This window comes from Carlito syrichta, unplaced genomic scaffold, assembly GCF_000164805.1.
Source record: "Carlito syrichta isolate Samal-C Ts95f unplaced genomic scaffold, Tarsius_syrichta-2.0.1 Scaffold303669, whole genome shotgun sequence".
Taxonomy (NCBI): Eukaryota; Metazoa; Chordata; class Mammalia; order Primates; family Tarsiidae; genus Carlito; species Carlito syrichta.
Window position 1 is genome coordinate 1,170,088 of NW_007247765.1, and position 17,738 is coordinate 1,187,825.

General features: G+C 43.3%; 1 protein-coding gene across 1 annotated transcript in view; it reads right to left on the reverse strand.

The window, feature by feature from the left end:
- Nucleotides 1-17,738, reverse strand: part of LAMA4 (laminin subunit alpha 4) — a 152,643-nt gene that overhangs the window by 99,010 nt on the left and 35,895 nt on the right. The window contains exons 3-4 of the mRNA XM_021712850.1: nucleotides 9,470-9,594; nucleotides 2,560-2,640 (exon numbers count right to left, since the gene is read on the reverse strand). Coding sequence (XP_021568525.1) covers nucleotides 2,560-2,640; nucleotides 9,470-9,594 — 206 coding nt within the window. The remainder of the gene's footprint in view (nucleotides 1-2,559; nucleotides 2,641-9,469; nucleotides 9,595-17,738) is intronic.

A 17,738-nucleotide genomic window follows, 5' to 3' on the forward strand; every position in this document is an offset into this window, starting at 1 on the left:
AAAACTACAGTCTGACCTCACGATAGCCCTAAGAGGTGTGTACCTCCATTTTCTCCCTTCTGTAGGATGGAAATAGGCAGAGAGTTCTGATGACTTGCCCAGGAAAGATTGCAAAATGGCAGAGCTGAGACACAAGCTCCTCCAGGCGAAGGCCTGATCTTTTCACTTCTCCAACCAAGGCACTCTCCTGGAGCCTTCCAGGACCAGCATCCCACTGTTCCAGCCCCAGATCTGAGGCGACCTTGGGGGTGGGGAGGAATGGCCAGAACCCTTGAGGCTCACTGGATAAAGGGTGTATCACCTGCAGTTCCATCCTGCTGTCCTTAGTTGGGAGGGGGCCAATGTGGCCCACACCCTGTATGACTTTGCAGGACTGTGTCCTCAGGACCCAGACACTTCCCTTTTGTAAGACTTTGTATCTAGACCACAGGGCTCCATTGAAGGCCATTAACTCCCCCTGGAGAGAGCCATCAAACAGCCATTAGCATTCTCCACGGTTCTTATCAGACCAAATTGAGCTTTAACCTCAGATGCTGAGGAAAAAATGTCCACCCTGGTGGATTAAAAGTCTTCTCAGACCTCCATCCAGCTAGAAAATGAGCAAGTCAGGGCCTCATTGTCCCGACCCCAAGTAAAGAAACACAGAAAAAGCCGGGCTCGGTGGCTCAGCCTGTAATCCCGCACCTTGGGAGGCTGAGGCGAGTGGATTGCCTGAGCCCGCAGGTTCAAGGCCTGCCTGGGCATCTTAGTGAGACCTCATCACTACAATAAATAAAAAAAAATCAGCTGGACGTGGTAGTGCACGCCTGTAGTTCCAGGTACTCGGAAGGCTGAGGCGGAAGGATCGCCGGAGCCCAGCAGGTAGAGGCTGCGGTGGCCGGGAGCGGCCACTGCACTCCAGTCTGGGCGACAGAGTGAGACTCCAACTCAAAAAAAAAGAAACACAGAATAAGCGTGTCACAATCATCATTCAGCCCAGTATAATCTGATCATCTCTGCCAGTCCTTCTAAGGGGTGAAATTCACATGGACCCCAGCTGTCACTTGCCCCCCTATGGCCAAAAAGAAAAAAAATCCACACCCTTCAATGAAAGAATGACCCATGTTTTGCATATTTAATGACCATATAACAACACCTTCCGAGTGCAGAGTGCAGATATATTTTGGTACCACAGATGCTTTTGGCATTTTTGAGTTTCAGAACTACCCTTTGAGGGGCCGAGTGTGTTTTCTTTGGAAGTGAGATAGTTTATAATCTACAGTTTGCATTTTAAGCCCCAGGCCAAGTTAGTGAGCCCTCTGGGGCTGTATGAGTGCCATGCTGAGGTGAGTCCTGCAGGTGACTGACTCTGGAGGCTTGGGCACCACCTCCTGGCCCTTCTCACTCAGACGTTAGGTAACTAAAATCACTTAGATGCTAGACCCTGTGGTGAGGTAATGCTAATGGCATTTCTATTAAATATAAAAAGACTCTCTGTGAGTCTTTCAGCAAAAGATATTTTATCTTAGAAAACTGTGAGCATGCAGGGCGTGGTGGCTCAAACCTGTAATCCCAACACTTTGGGAGGCCTAGGAGAGAGGATAGACTGAGCCCAGGAATTCGAGACTAGCTTGGGCAACTTGGCAAGACCTCGTTACCACAATTAAAAAAAAAAATAGTCAGGTGTGGTGGTGCACGCCTGTAAAACCAGCAACTTGGGAGACTGAGTTGCTGAGGCAGAAGGATCACCTGAGACCAGCAGGTCCAGGCTGCAGTAGCTGTGATTGTGCCACTGCATCCCAGCTTGGGAAACAGAGTGAGACTCCGACTTAAAAACAACAACAGCAACAACAAACAAAAAACTGAGCAGCTGACAGGTTGACAGGTGGGGCAAATGGGAAGTATCTTACCAGGAAATCATTCAGTGGCGAGGTCTCTCATTCTTGGTAACCAAGGTCTCTTATTTGAGCAAAGCCCAGAGCAATTTTGAAAAGAAAACAGTGTCATGTGTAAATATTCATCTGGATCCAGAAACTCCAAACTCATAGTGTTTGTTTATTTTTCAGAAGATAGTGTCATGAATGGGTTAAGTAATAGATTGGTGTGTGTGTGTGTGTGTGTGTGTGTGTGTGTGTGTGTGTGTGTGTCTACGTGTGCAAGTGTACACGTGTGTTTTCCCCAATTTACTGCCCTATTGACAATAGAGGACTCACTTTTAATGTACTGAAGAAGCCTCACTTTTTTGGGAAGGCAGGAGCATTGATTGTAGTACTGGTTCTCAGTGATGGAGCGAGAAAGAAGTGTTACCGAAATCATCTGGAGAACCTTTTCAAAACACACATCTCTAATGTCCTCTTTTGCTGCTGTCCATGTGTCCTGAGATGTGGCCCTGGCCTGGGCCCCCAGGGAGTATATTGTTACATCTGTATCTGGGGCATTGGGTTTGGAGAGAGCTTCCCAAGGGGGGCTTTAATCATTCTCTTCAAGACCTATGAGTGGGAGCATGTCAGAGTTGCTCGATGTTGGAAACAGAAAGTTTCCTCTGATTCACACAGAGATTAGAGAATTGTATTGACCTACCTTTCACAGTTAGGTCCAGCATAGTTTTCTTTACAAATACACCGAACGGCTCCATTTTTTCTATAGCAGGATTCTGCAAAACTAGAATTATAAGTGCATGTTAGAAGTCAGTTCCATACAACACTGAAGAGACTATCTTATTAGATCATCTCAATGTTGATCCCCTTGATGTTCTGATGGGTGTGATCATGTGCTTTATTTAAACCTTGCAGGAAAGTTTAGAGCAGTAGGCCCAGACAGAAAAAGTTACTTCATTGGTAGGACCATTTCCTAGGTGATCTCTCTCTCTCTCTTTATATACAAGTTTGGAACACATATTCCAAAGCCAGAAATAAAATAATCAAATTCTACTCCTGATTTTACATTTATATGAAAATTCTCTCTTATTTCCCTCACTTTCTGTATATACATCAGAAAATTTCTCCTTTTTTGGTACTAAATCTGCTTGACTTTTAAAGGACAGGAACCAATTCTGAACTAAATTTTGTAATTGCCACAGAACTTTAATTTCTTTCATGTGTATTTTAAAGATTGGAAATAAAAGGCTGGGTATGGTGGCTCACGCCTGTAACCTTAGCACCTTAAGAGGCCAGGGAGGCAGGATCACTTGGGGTCAGGAGTTTGAGACCAGCTTGAGCAACATAATGAGACTCCATTTGTAAAAACAGAAAAGAAAAAGTAATCGGGAATGGTGATGCATATCTGTAGTCCCAGCTACTGGGGAGGCTGAAGTGGGAGGATTGCTTGAGCCCAAGAGTTCAAGGCTGCAGTAGGTTGCAATCAGGCCACTACTGCACTCCACCCTGGGTAATAGAGTGAGACTATGTCTCAATAAAAAAAAAAAAAGATTGGAAATAAGGGTGCAGGGATTGGCTGAGTTTATCAAAGTCATAAAGTAAGTACTCCAGAAAGACACAGGGCCTATTATGAAAGCATTTTTGTCTGTGAAACTCCCTTTCTCTTCTTCCTCTTCCTTTTTTTTTTTGTGTGTGTTGGAGTCTCACTCTGTTGCCCAGGCTGGAGTGCAGTGGCATGCTCATGGCCACACCAGCATCGACCTGCCGGGCTCCAGCGATTCTTCTGCCCCAGCCTTTCAAGTAGCTGGAACTACAGGTGTGTGCTACCATGCCTGGCTAATTTTTTAAATTTGTTGTAGAAACGAGATCTCACCAAGTTGCCCGGACTGGTCTCAAACCCGTGGGCTCAGGCAATCCGATCACTTCGGCCTCCCAAAGTGCTGGGATTACAGGCTGAGCCACGGAGCCTGGCCTTAATTTTTTTTTAATTTACTGTAGAGATGAGGTCTCATCAAGTTGCCCGGATTGGTCTTGAACCCGTGGGCTCAGGTAATCCACTCGCCTCAGTCCCCCAAAGTGCTGCGATTACAGGCTGAGCCACCAAGCCCGGCCCCTCCCTTTCTTTTCAAGTTAGTAAAAACTTGGACACAGGATAGAAAGTCCAGCAGAATAAATACCTAACCTAATGATTACGGCAGGGGAAATGGGGTTGGGATCTCTGCATGTATGGACAATTTTACATCGACACATGAACCGTACAGAGCATAGGGGTGTGTTGCTTGTGTGTGTGCGTGTGTGTGTGTGTGTGTGTGTGTGTGTGTGTGTATGTGTGTGTGTATAGTAGTACAAACTCCTAAATTAGTTTTGGCACAGGTTCTGTGCAAGCTAGGGACTGTCGCATCCCTTTTCCTGCATGGATCAGCAGTTTTACTCCAGTGGTCTCCGGAGGAAAGCCAATGGACGTGCCTACTTTGAAGACATGCATAAAATCGTCAGAAAACGGCATGAGCTTCTCAGGGAAAGGCGATACCCACAATTTATTTTCTCTCACAGCCTGGTAAAAACATTCCCACAGCACTCCATTTCTGTGGTCTTTTACCCTTGACGCTGCTTGTTCTTATTTCTTAGCCCACTTAAAGAATTGCTGGCCTGGAGGTCCAGCACACCACAACCAGCGCATCTCTTTGAAGGTGTTCCACCCAGCAGCCCGCCCACGACTGCAGGATGAAACAGCTGCTGGGGGCGTCTGGAGTCGTCTGCCTGGAGCTGATGTCCTGCTGTTGCAAACAGATGACATTTTCCTTAATTGGAGCCATTTCCATGGCTACTGGTAGAGGTGGGGGATGTCTAGCCAACCCCAAAATAAACACATGAACGCTATGCAAATAGTCCCCAGAACAACTGCAGGGCCCCTGCTCTCCAGTGGCTGGGGTGGACTCTCTGGAGGGTCCATTTTTGTTTTTCATAGGCATGAACTGTTTATGTTTTCCTTAAGGGAAACTCTGATTTTGGCAAGGGAAGTGAAGCACTGCTTCTCTCTCAGCCCACTGTAACTGCCGTGGCGTCCCCTCAAGTGGAAGGGTGCCTTTTGCTCTTAGAGTCCTCAGGGAACTTGCAGAAAAACAGATGCAGGCTTTTGTCTGCTCGGTTCCTTCAGGCATGATTTCCCTGCTTTCTGATGTGGCTGTTCTCACTGGGAATCCGAATCTTGGGGCCACGAGCTCAACTCTGTGGCTCTTTCAGAGTGTAATCCAGATTCTGCCTTTCTGAAAAGTCCTGGCCTTTTTATTCTTATAGAAAGTGGTCATGTGAATTTTTTTAAAAAAAGAGGCTGAAAGAAGCAATGAGACAATCGGTTTTTGATAGGGTGTTTGACTAGTATTTCAGTTTAGTTAATGAAGTCAAGAATAAGGTCAGATCAAAAGTTGGAACTTTATAAGACACGGGCAAACTTGTTCTGTTCTACAACCACAGACTACCCTCCCCCGCTTTTTGCAGCCAGCTTCCCCACAAGGGACTAAAGAAGTAGAACAATTGCCACTACAGAGGAGAGGATTCCTGACACCCTGACCAGCTCCTCCCTACTCCTGTGTCATGTTTACTTAGAGGTGACACATGGGTGGCTTCATTTGCATTTATAGCAGTTTTCTGCCCTACAGTATATGTACCTAACTGCAGACATTTCCTAAGTCCCTTCACTGCTTTCTTGAATCCTGGATTCCACCTCAGCCCCACTCGCCTACATGCACAAGAGATAACACAGGTAGAAATGGTGGTCCCCAAGCCTTGGGAAACTGAGTCCTCTTTCAGGCGGGAGCCCCCTCATCCAGTTGGCAACTTTCTGCTTCATTTCTTGAAAAGCATTAACACCATCTTGCTTAGCCAACCTCCTGGATCATCTGGCTCAAATGATAAAGCATCATTTGCTCTAGAGGCTTTTAAAAAAATCACTGTATTTTGACCTATTTTAATAAAGGCAAAACTTTTGACTGTTTTATTCACCTCTGTGTCACCAGTGACTAGTACATGCCGGGCACATAATAAATACAAAAAAAGTCCAGTTTTTATACCAACCTATAGTAAGTGCTCAATAAAAACGGTAGCATGATGGCCTCTCAGTCCATAGGAAATGATGTTCTGAAAGTCTCATCTCACAAGACATTAATGTCAGACAATTTAGATAAAGTCTTGTCATGTGAATGGGGTGAAATGTGCAAAAGTGAACAAGACAATGAGAAAGAACCATCTGAGATGGCCTTCCTAATTCATCTAAAATAAACCCCCAAACCAAAAACCGTTTGCAGCTCGAAGCTCTAAGCTTCCAGGCCTGTTATAGGATTGGAACATATCACAAGCTAGTAGGTGAAATGTTAGTTGGTGAAATGTTAGTTGATATTGGTGTTCAATTAAGGAAAAAAAATTAAGAGGCAATCTGGCTGCCATATTCTGTCTCTCATCTCCTCTTACAAGTAAGTGTAGGAGTGTGAGTGGGTGTATGTATGTGTGTGTGGCAGGTATTCCGGTTTTTAAAAAGTTGTTTTCTGAGCAGATGATGCTATATACTGTGTGTATATGGGAGAATGAGTGCAACCGGTTATTAGGAGATTGGAGGTAAATATATTTAACAAAATAACTGTGCCGTGGCAAGAGAGAGGTACGATAACATCCCATCAGATGAGGTGAAGACTGATGTTCAAAGCAGAATATTAATGGATCATTAAGGAATAAACCAAGATGAGGCGAAGGAAACTCATACATCAGAACACATTTGAGTGAAAATAACAGAACACTGGATGCTTGCGTTCTCTACTCTCACTCTTAGAACCATTCATTTTGCACACGTTATTAGTACCACCAGACATGAAAAATCATGGAGCAAAGTCTGAGGCAGTTGAGTGGTTTCTAGGGAAGGATGGGGCTGTAAAATGTCTGACTGCTTGTCTGGGTCAGACCTGTTATAGGATTGGAACATATCACAAGCTAATAGGTGAAATGTTAGTTGATATCAGTGTTCAATTAAGAAAAAAAAACACCAAGAGGCAATCTGGTTGTCACACTCTGCCTCTCATTTCCTCTTACAAGTAAGTGTGTGAGTGTGTGAGTGTGAGTTTGTGTGTGTGTGTGGTAAGTATTCAGGTTTTTAAAAAGTCATTTTATGTGTATTATGTACTCCTTACAAAAGTTATCAATGACATAAATATTCCATCCAAACGCTTAGAGCAGTGCCTGACATAGAGTAAAATGTAAATATTAGAAAAAACACAATGTTATATGTTCAGCAGAGGCAGTATCTGTCTTACACCTTCCCACTGGCAAGGCACCAGCCCAGATGCTGCACATATATCATCCTGGGGCACTGCCCAACCCTAGGATGTAGGTCCTTACTCCTGAGTTTGAACTACTGTCCTGAGATCCAGAGCTGGTGAAGGAATGAAGGAATGGAGCCGAGATGTGAACCTAGTTTTCCCATGGACAGTGAGACCCAGGGGAGAAAGTGACTTGTTATGGAGATCACACATGTATGATGCCAAGACAGAAATGTGAACTCAGGCCTACTATTTCCCACTTGTGGCATGATAAAAAGCATTCACAGTGTTTAGTCTTTCTGTCTGGCCCCCAGCACAGTGCTTCTATGGTTCTTGGAATTTCCTGAGTGAAAAGACTGCCTTCTGTTGTTCACAATGAGCTCTTTTCAACAATGTTTGAGTTTATGCTCATGAGGTGACTCTTGGTGGGCCCCTAGATAGTTTCAGAGTGGGAGCTGGTGGCCAGAGACACCACAGAGGAGCCAACCATGTAAGGAGACTTTTGGAATGTCAATCTCTGCTCCAGCTGCAAAGGAGGGGAGAGAGGCTGGAGACTGAGTTCAATGACCAATGGCCAACGATTTCATCAAGTATGTCTATGGAATGATACTTCAACAGAACTTCTCAAACAAGGATGTTTGGGAGCTTCTGACTGGTGTCACATCCGTGAGCAGAGATGGGGGTGCCCCAGCAGAGAGCACAGGGTCTCTCCTCCCCATACTCGTCTCTATATCCTGCTTGATGTTTCTCTTCCATTCAGCTGTTCCTGCGTTGCATCCTTTATAATAAATCAATGTTCATAAGTACAGCACTTTTCTGAGTTCTTTTAATGAGGTTGAAGGAACCCCCCCCAAAATTTGTAGTTAGCTGGGCAAAAGTATGACTAGCCGAGTAGTTGGGTGACTGGCATCAGAAGTGGTGGCAGTCTTGTGGAACTGACCCCTTAAACTATGGAGTCTATGTGAACTCCAGGAACTCACTGTCAGAAGTGAATTGATTGCAAGATGCCTTGATGGTGTCAGAGAATTGGAGAACTGATTGATATTTAGAACGCCATATATCACGATGTCATTTTTATGTCAATGAAATGATCAGTCATGACATGATTATTGAATTTGTACATATTATATACCTGAAAAGAATTCCATTATTTTCATTAAGATGTGTGTCTCTTCTCTGTAGCTTCTCACTCAGGTCAAAACGTAAGCAGAATTTAGAATTTGTTCTCTTGTAAAACTTTGCTAGCTGATTGGCCTAAAGCTTGCATTCTTTTATCGGTGTTCTAATCTGACTGAAAAGTTCATTTGACTACCACACATAGGGAAATGTCTACTCTGTGAGAGTCAGAAGAAACAATACTACTGAAAATACTATCGGGGACCAAAAAAACCTAGAACTACTTATAATTGTGCAAAACAAGGTGGGCCCCTTGTATAACAGGCTTCTCCCCACTAGGTGAGTGTTTTAGGAACCCATTGGCATCAGTACATCAGTTAACGTTGTTGTGAGAGTCTGTGTTCAGCTTCAGTTAATTTTTTTTGAGACTCTTTCAGTGTGTTTGCCTATTTCATGATGTGTGCTTTATGAGTGCACCTGCCCACACTGCCCTGAGTGTCCAGTAGTTTTTGACCAAAACGGTATGACCCTTGTGCCCTACCTTTCCTATTAATTCAATCTTGCCCTGATTAATTTTTTTTTTTTTTTCCCCTGGATGGAAAAAGTCCTCAAAGGGAATCACTTTGCTGATGTGGAAGAGGTGAAACAAAAAAACAGAAGAAACACTAAAAGGTATCCACATGGACAAGTTCAAAAACTGTTTTGAGCAGTGGAAAAAGCATCTCAAAAGGTGTATTGCCTCAAATGAAGAGTGCTTTGAAGGTGCCTGAAGTTTAAACATGCAAGGATACACAATTTTCATAAATATATTCTGTATTTTTTTTTAGGGGGGTCACCTTCCTATATCATGAGTCTGTTCACATTACCAGATGTGATTTCTCTAGGTCAAGGGGTAATCAAGAAAAGGTGAGACTACTCTAACTTATAAAGCTTGGGAGGCTTCATTGACCGTACAATACATTTTCATGATTTGGTAACAGAGTCATCATCTGACCCTGCAGATTCTTAGGCTTCCCTGACGGCATATTTAGATTAGAGACCTTTTCTACATGATTTCCAGTCTTAGCTTAACTTGAGGTATTCAGTTTTTACTGTAGAAACTAAGTCTCAGAACACTAGATAGGGCAAACAAGCAAGCAAATAAAAATATAAAATGGTCATTAGAAGAGCCCATTTTTCTTCAGCACTTACTTGGCCAAGTGGGGCAGGGGACAAGGACATGGCTGGCAAAACCGAGGGGCTCCCCTGATAGAGTCGCCAATATAACCATCCAGGCATTTGTCACAGTGCTCTCCTGTCGTGTTCCGCTGGCAGTGCTACGGGACAAAAGATACAAATTGACAAGGATGCAAAGGAAATTGTATAGACAGCACACTAGGAACCGAACGATACTTCAAGCAAAGGTGACATCGGGTCTGACAGCGTAGATGGTGTGCAGCATACTGGTTGACACAGACAAGCCATGTTGTCCCCAGCCAATGCTAGGACAGTAGTGGATGGATTCCTCTTGGATTTTCTGTGTGGCAGCTTGGAGCTCTATTCAGTTTGTGTGCAGAGGAGATTATTCATGAGTTCCTCATTTCAGCTCAGAATGATAATCAGAATGATCAAACCCCGGATGTTCCAGAAGCATCAGCTTGCTGACTTGAAATGAATATGAAATGAGGAAACACACACTATCTTCCTGGTGCTTACCCATGATAATGGGGACAACAAAACCTTATGTCAGGCTGTAGCAAGAACCAAGAAGGAAGATAAAGAGCATTCCGTGGATGGGTTGGTGTCTTGCATAGAGACACACGAGAACTAGTAGGCTTATTTATTATTTTCTACTTGCAGGAAAGATAATCCACAGATTACAGGAAGAAACACACAACACAGGGAACACCTGTGCATCATAATGCTCTGTACCAGGCCTCACACTCTCTGGAAAGTCCTCCCGACTCGCCCTTCTAGAACTCCTCTCTCTTCCCGCCACCCCCATTGCAGTCTTGGTCTGCTCCCAGTCTTAGCATCCCCTCCCCAACACTGCCTTTCAGCATTGTATCACTGTTAACCCAAACAGAGTGGGTGCTCAGTAGCTGCTGGCTGATAAGATTAATTTCCATAAGGGGCAGTGATGCTAACACACAGCTTTCTTCTATATTGGACTCAATGGCAAAAGGCTGAGCTGTGAGCTCCATGGTATTTTCACCTTGCACTCGACAGAGTGCACAAGGGTTGAATATAGTTTTCAGTGAAAAATTATACTACAGGAATTAGAATACCATTGAAAGGCATTCTCCTATTTGAGCAATTGCCTTAGTAACACCGACGCACCAGAGCTTCAGTGAAACAACTTTTTAAAAACAGCTGCAGCTGGGTGCAGTGGCTCACTTTTCTAATCTCAGCAGTTTGGGAGGCAGAGGAGACTGGATTGCCTGAACTCAGGGCTTCAAGACCAGCCTGGGCAACTTGGCGAGATCTCGTCTCTACAATAAATCAAAAAATAAACCAGGCATGGTGGCACGTGCCTGTACTTCCAGCTACTTGGAAGGCTGAGGCAGGAGGATCACCTGAGCCCAGCAGGTTGAGGCTGCTATGGCTGTGAGCATGTCACTGCACTCCAGCCTCGGTGACAGAGTGAGATTCCAACTCAAAAACAAAATAAAAATAAAAAAATAAAAATAGTTGCTCTGTGGAGGACCCTCAGGAGAAAGCTAGGCTAAACTCTGAGCTCCTTCTGTTTGTCTTTACACTGTTTGAGGTTCAGAATAAAATAATAGTGAAGTCCTGCTCTAAACATTTTCCATGGATTAACTTAATTCTCACAACAATCCTCAGACAGGCTCCCATTTTCCTGCCATTTTAAGTATGAAGAGTTGGAGGCACAGAGAGCTTAAGGAAATTGCCCAGAGTCACACAGATCTGCAGGCAACCAGAAGGAGATTCAAATCCAGGCAATCTGGGTCTAGAAGTGACGCTGCTAATTTCCATATTATACTGCTTCTCCAGTGTTTCAGAGAAAGCCTCCTTTTCTAAACAGTTATAAGATGACTGTACTAGAAGTTATCAGATCGTTTTATTGAGACTTTGAATTTCAAACGAAGTACAATACATTAGTCAAAAGGGAAAAATTCTGATATGGGTAGCTCACTATACTGGCTGAACATCCTTCAGGCATTTGATTGACCACTAGGTATGGACAATCTTTGGTCCCTGATTAAAATTATATTAGCAGAATAGAGTTTAGGGACTAGATTAGATTGTCCAACAGATCAATGAGAAACTGAAAAATAAGTATGATGTGCAGACAACAGGATTTTAACATATTCCCTCATAGTTCTTAGTACTGTGTCTTGTATTGTCAGCCTTCAGGAAACATTTGTTGGGGAACAAATGAAGGAAAAGGGGAAAAGGTGAATTAATGAATTCGTGTCTGGAGCAGATAAAGGAAGTTAACATGCATCCAAAGCTAGCTAAAAATTGGTGACAATCTCTCATGCCAAGGAAAACCAACTACCATGAGCCTAAACTGTAAGCAATCTAGCAGGGCTGCTCATAGGCTGGGGTCAAATTCGTCTGAATCCTTTTTGGACAGACAAAACCCATCTGTGCAGAGGAGAACAGACCCATTGTAAGACATCGGCCATTCTTTGTGCCTGAAGTGACTATTAGGCTGCAAAAATGAGGTGATTCCCAGTTCTGTCCCCTGATGACTTGATGGATCCCTTAGATTCCTTGTCAGGTTTCAATTCTGCCATGGAAGCCATGGGAGCAATGACCCTCAAGGGTGAAGCTGCCAAGTCATCCCCCACTCCAAATGCTCAGAGTGCAAATATTAGCTTTCATCATCTGCTTAATTCTTCTTCTTCTTCTTCTTCTTCTTCTTCTTCTTCTTCCTCTCCTCTTCCTCTTCCTCTTCCTCTTCCTCTTCTTCTTCTTCTTGAATCGAAGTCTCACTCTGTCGCCTAGGCTGGAGTGGAGTGCAGTGGCACGAACACAGCTACTATTGCCTTGACTTCCTGGCTCAGGCCATCCTTCTGCCTAAGCTTTCCAAGTAGCTAGAACTACAGATGGGTGCTACCACACCCAGCTAATTTTTTGGATTTCTTGTCGAGATGAGGTCTTGCCAAGTTGCGCAGACTGGTGTTGAACTCCTGGGCTCAGTCAATCCTCTCACCTTGGCCTCCCAATGTGCTGGGATTATAGGTGTGAGCCACCATGCCCAGCCATCTGCGTCCCTAAAAGGCATCGATGTACTTTATGGGAGATACCAAAGGAAATGCTGGAAGCAGGGAGAAAAAGTCCTTAACTCTCCTATTTTCTGGCTGGCCAACTTTAAGACCTTCCTATTCCCTTATCTGTAAAATGGAGATACAGACTAGATGGCCTGTCAGGTTTCCTCTAGCTCATAAAAACCTTTTACTAAGACTGTGAAATGTCTCTTTATCTTCAATGTTTTGTTATTTTAAAAAGCAGAAAATAAATGCCAATAATAAATAAGTATGTTTTGGGGGGAGGAAGATGGAGTTTATTTTTTAATAAAACTGACCCCACTTAAAAATGGAATAAGCATCCTGAAGCTTTAGCCAGTGGTTAAGATAGCTACATCTAGACAATCGATTGCAGATGAGTGTCAGAAATGACATTTGAACACCAGCTGTGTCTCCTACACGTGAGAAATGACATCTCTCACCTACCTGGTCACAGCACCAGCATAATTTAGGAAGAAGGCCCAGAAGGATCAAGCTAGCCTTCGTGTGTTCCTTCTGCATGCTTTACGAAAGACTAGATCCATGGATCTTGAAGTGTGCCCGGGGAGGCCAAAACCATTTTCAAAATCATATTAAGATATGTCTTATCTTTTGCAGTCACATTTTCTCATGCGTATAAACTTTTCTAGAGGCTACATGACACAGGATATCACCACAGATTGATACAGAAGTAGATAGACTGCAGTTGCCTTCTACTAAGCCAGACATTAACCACATTTTTTATTTATAAAATATGTTTATGCTTTATAAAACATATTACTTGGGTATGTGACAAGTATATTATTGCTATTTTCAAGTGAATTAATAAGTATTATAAAATCTTTTCAGTTTAAATTTCAGTTTAAATTTTAAATGTGATAGATATCACTAGATATAATCTGCATAAACAAAAGCTCTTTGGAATCTTCCATAATTTTTTTTTTTTTTTTTGAGAAAGCAGGATCTATTGAGAAGACAGAAAAGCTCCCACAGTGGAAGGGTTCCAAGGCGGTTGCCGTAACTTCCATGATTCTTTAGAGTGAGAAGGGCTTATGGAATCATGAAGTTTGAGAACCATTGTCTGTTTAGATCAATACTTAAATTTCAGCACACAAATCTCCTGGAGAGCTGGTGAAAATGTAGATTCTGATTCAGGATGCCTAGGGCAGGATCTGGGGTCTGCATTTCTAATAAGCTCCCAAATGTTTTCAGTGCTTCTGGTCTAGACTCCTGAGAAGTGGGGGTCTAGATTAATACCCAGTTTTGACAGTACTGCTTCCACGTTACTCAGGGTTGGGCCAGAGCCTGAGTTTCTAGCACAGGACAGGATATCTTTTTTTTTTTTTTTTTCTTTTTCTTTTAAAGATGTGGGGTACAGTTCAGGGTTAGGTATTCAAATGTTGATTATGCAGGTACCCTTGTTGGTGAGGTGTACCCCTCCCTCCCCTGGCAGTTTCTCACTATTGCTGATCCCTTTCTTATAGTATTATGATACTTATTCAAGGTCCGCTTATGAGTGAGAAGGAGGACATTTTACTGCATTGAAGGAGTGACCTGGGTATCTCATAAATGATAAAAGTAAAGTTTTTTGCATTTAGGTTAGATTGTTACTTTAGTACTCAATGCATTCATTCATTTGGCAAACCTGGGTAAGCTAATATTATGATAGACAATGAGCTTTGACTGTTATTAAAATGAAGAAGACCTGGCTCCCACCTTTGAGTAACTCACAGACTTGTGAAGGAAACAGAGAGGTAAACACAGAATAACAGAGGGTCAAGGGGCTATGACTGAGTCAGGCAGAAAGCACATGTTTGTGATGGGACAAAGTTGAAGGAAAGGAAGCTTTTAGCTCTGTGAAAGCACAGGGCACATGCAGGTGACAGTGTGCTTGCTGTGGCTGGAGTAGATACTCCTGAAGGAGTTTTGAAAGAGGGATGCCTTGATTAGACTGAAGACGGCTTGATTGAGATGTGGGCAACCAATCAAAGTAAGAAGAGTCTGGAGGTGGGAGAGATAAATAGTTGGGAAGCTGCATCAGTGACCAGGAGGATGCTGTGGTTGTGAATTAGGGCTATAGAAGGGTGTGGAAGAGCAGGCTCTTCCTGGTTTGAGTTGGTAGGATTTGATATCAGATTGACTGTTGGGTAGAAGAAAAGGAAGTAGGTGAGGCAGCTGGGCATCTACGCATGGGAGCTGACAGAGTGATGCTCGCATTCACTTGGCACAAGAGGAGGAACAAGCCCGGGAATGGAAGTATGTACAGAGAATGCACTGTCTGCATTCAGTTCCTGTCCTACGTTGATGGGCACCCCGAAACAGGGGACTCCACTGAGCAATCCAGCCTTAGAATTCTGTAGATGTGAATGTTTCTGACTTTGTTTCAGAATTTCAGTTATCATGGGACCAAGCAGATTACTATTTGCAAAAATTTAGGTTGTTCTGAGTTTGCAATAGATAGAAAATTTGTCAAAATGTTAAAGTAAGGATTATGTACTTGATCTAATTTTATGCATGAACTTGATCCAATTTTGCAGTTGCAAGTAGTACAGGCTCAAGAAGTCTCTGTAATCAATTTCTTCTTGCCCTTGAACAACTATGAGTGTGCTGGCTTATTGATCACACGGGCTTAGGCTTACAGGGACTTACACGGGTGATCTCTGTCTTACACATAGTAGAGTTCAAACATCATGAGGAAAATGCCAGTGTCTGCAGAAATTAAAGGTGTAATATCTTTGCTTTCCTGGTAGGAATTTTTTTTTCCTTTCTTTTTTTCATCTGCAAAGAGGGATAACCTAACTTCTGCTTTTCTTTTTTTTTTTTTGAGTTGGAGTCTCACTCTGTCACCCAGATTGGAGTGCAGTGGCCGCTCCCGGCCACTGCAGCCTCGAGCCTCTGGGCTCCGGCGATCCTTCCACCTCAGCCTTCCAAGTAGCTGGAATTACAGGCATGCGCTACCATGCCTGGTTGATTTTTTGATTTATTGTAGAGATGAGGTCTCGCTGCCCAGGCGGGTCTCGAACCCGTGGGCTCAGGCAATCCACTCACCTCAGCCTCCCAAAGGCGTGGGATTACAGGCTGAGCCACCGAGCCCGGCTACTTCCTCTTTTCTGAACAGGGTTTAAATTAGGTTTTGAGATTAATTTAAAAATCCATTAGCTTTGAATATATTGAATTACTTCCTTTCTCCTATTGTGCTTAGGGTGAGCTAGAAGTCCATTTAGATGAACTAAATTAATAGACGAATTAAGTCTTAATCACAAGGAACTTGAAGAACCCTGTGCCAGTGGCAAACATCAGTCCAGGTCTGCCCCATTCTAGTTCTGGTCATTGGGCTCTTGGCTTTCTCATAATGACCAAGAACTAGTTTGTTTGTTTGTTTGTTTCTTTCTTTCCTTCTGTCTTTATTTTTTGAGTTGGAATCTCACTCTGTCACCCAGACTGGAGTGCAGTGTCACGCTCCCGGCCACTGCAGCCTCGACCTGCTGAACTCTGGTGATCTTTCCGCCTCAGTCTTCCAAGTAGCCAGAACTACCATGCCCAGCTAATTTTTGATTTATTGTAGAGATGAGGTCTTGCCAAGTTGCCTGGGTGGGTCTTGAACCTGCTCAGGCAATCCACTCACCTCGGTCTCCCAAAGTGCTGGGATTACAGACTGAGCCGCCGAGCCCGGCCTTAAGAACTAGTTCTTTAGATCAGGGTTGCCAACACCTAAGCCAAGGACCTAGGCACCGGACCACACAGCAGGTGAGGGAAGCTTCATCTGTATTTACAGTTGCTCCCCATGGCCCACATTACTGCCTGAGCTGTCTGCTGTCAGATCAGCGGGGCATTAGATTCTCATAAGAGCTTGAATCCTATCGTGAACTGCGCATGTGAGGGATCTAGGTTGTGTGCTCCTTGTGAGAATCTAATGCCCATTTCCAATGTTTGTTAGAACATTGGATGCCCCAGAAACTGAGAAGGAATCACATGATGCCTGTTCTCAAAAGTCACCCTTAGACAGAAAAAAACATGATGGACCTGTGCTGACAGTGCCATTGCACAGAAGAGTAGCTTGGTCATTGCTCTTGATGGCACTAGCAGGAGGGACTTTCCTTCTTGATTTATTTCAGTTAACAGCAGCTGATGGACCTGATAGTCTCTACTGCCTTACATTTAAAAAAACTGGATAACAAACAGCCTTTAATTTTTCAAATTATCGGAGATGTACATTATTAGTTTCAGTGTATCCAAGGGATTTCCCCCCCCCCCCCAAATGTCACCAGGATTAAAACAACAGGAAACCGGAGATGGAAGCATTAGAAAGGGGTAGACTTTGGCAGCTGCATATGCCTACACGGCTACAGAGGACATCCTGGCTGTGATGGTTATTTAAGAAGATGGGGGAGGGGAACACAGAACTATCAGGACTAAACAAACACTACAAAGCGATAGCAACGTCTAGTGCTTTGTGACTTCACTGCCTGTCCCTAGGAAAATGGAAACTTCTAGGTTTAAAATAAATGAAAACATTCTAATTTACATCTTAATATAATGTGTGAGTAAAATAGCTAGCTCCTTTATTCACATCTGAGATGCTATACAGAACTAAGCTTATCTGTTTAATCGGGACAATTGTGTTAATTTGGGGTGTATTTAAATAAATATTCTTATAATATATGCAAAAATACTCTTGCAATTTTGCAAAACCTCTTTTGCCAGATAGAAACGTGAAGAACTGAATTTTTTCTGCTGTATCTTGTAGCTCATGAGGGAAAACGTGCTATTAGAGCATACATCCTTAAAATGCCCTTTAAGACTTCAACTGAAGCCACTTCTGGTAAATATTTCAATATACATTTTCACTAAGTTGTCATTCCATTCATTGAAAGTGGGAAACACGTAGCAAGTACTTTTCTGCTAGAAGGCGTCTCAATCTCCTGCATGAGTGTCTACCATGCTTCACTGAAGAACAGTTTATTGGAGAATTCATTTCAGTTAAGGAAAACAAGTCTCCTGGGGGCTTGAACACAGACTGACAAAGACCACAAGGCCAAAGCTTTCATCTTCATCAGTTACTTGGTTCAAACTTAAACTGTGTTAAAATTCTTATGGCGCTATAGACCTGATTATCTTAAGTTCTAACATACGTTGTGCAATGCTTGTTTTATTCTCTTATGTGGAATGATGCCAAACATAGGGCAAACGACACTATCACAGGGGAATTTGGACAGACGGTCTCC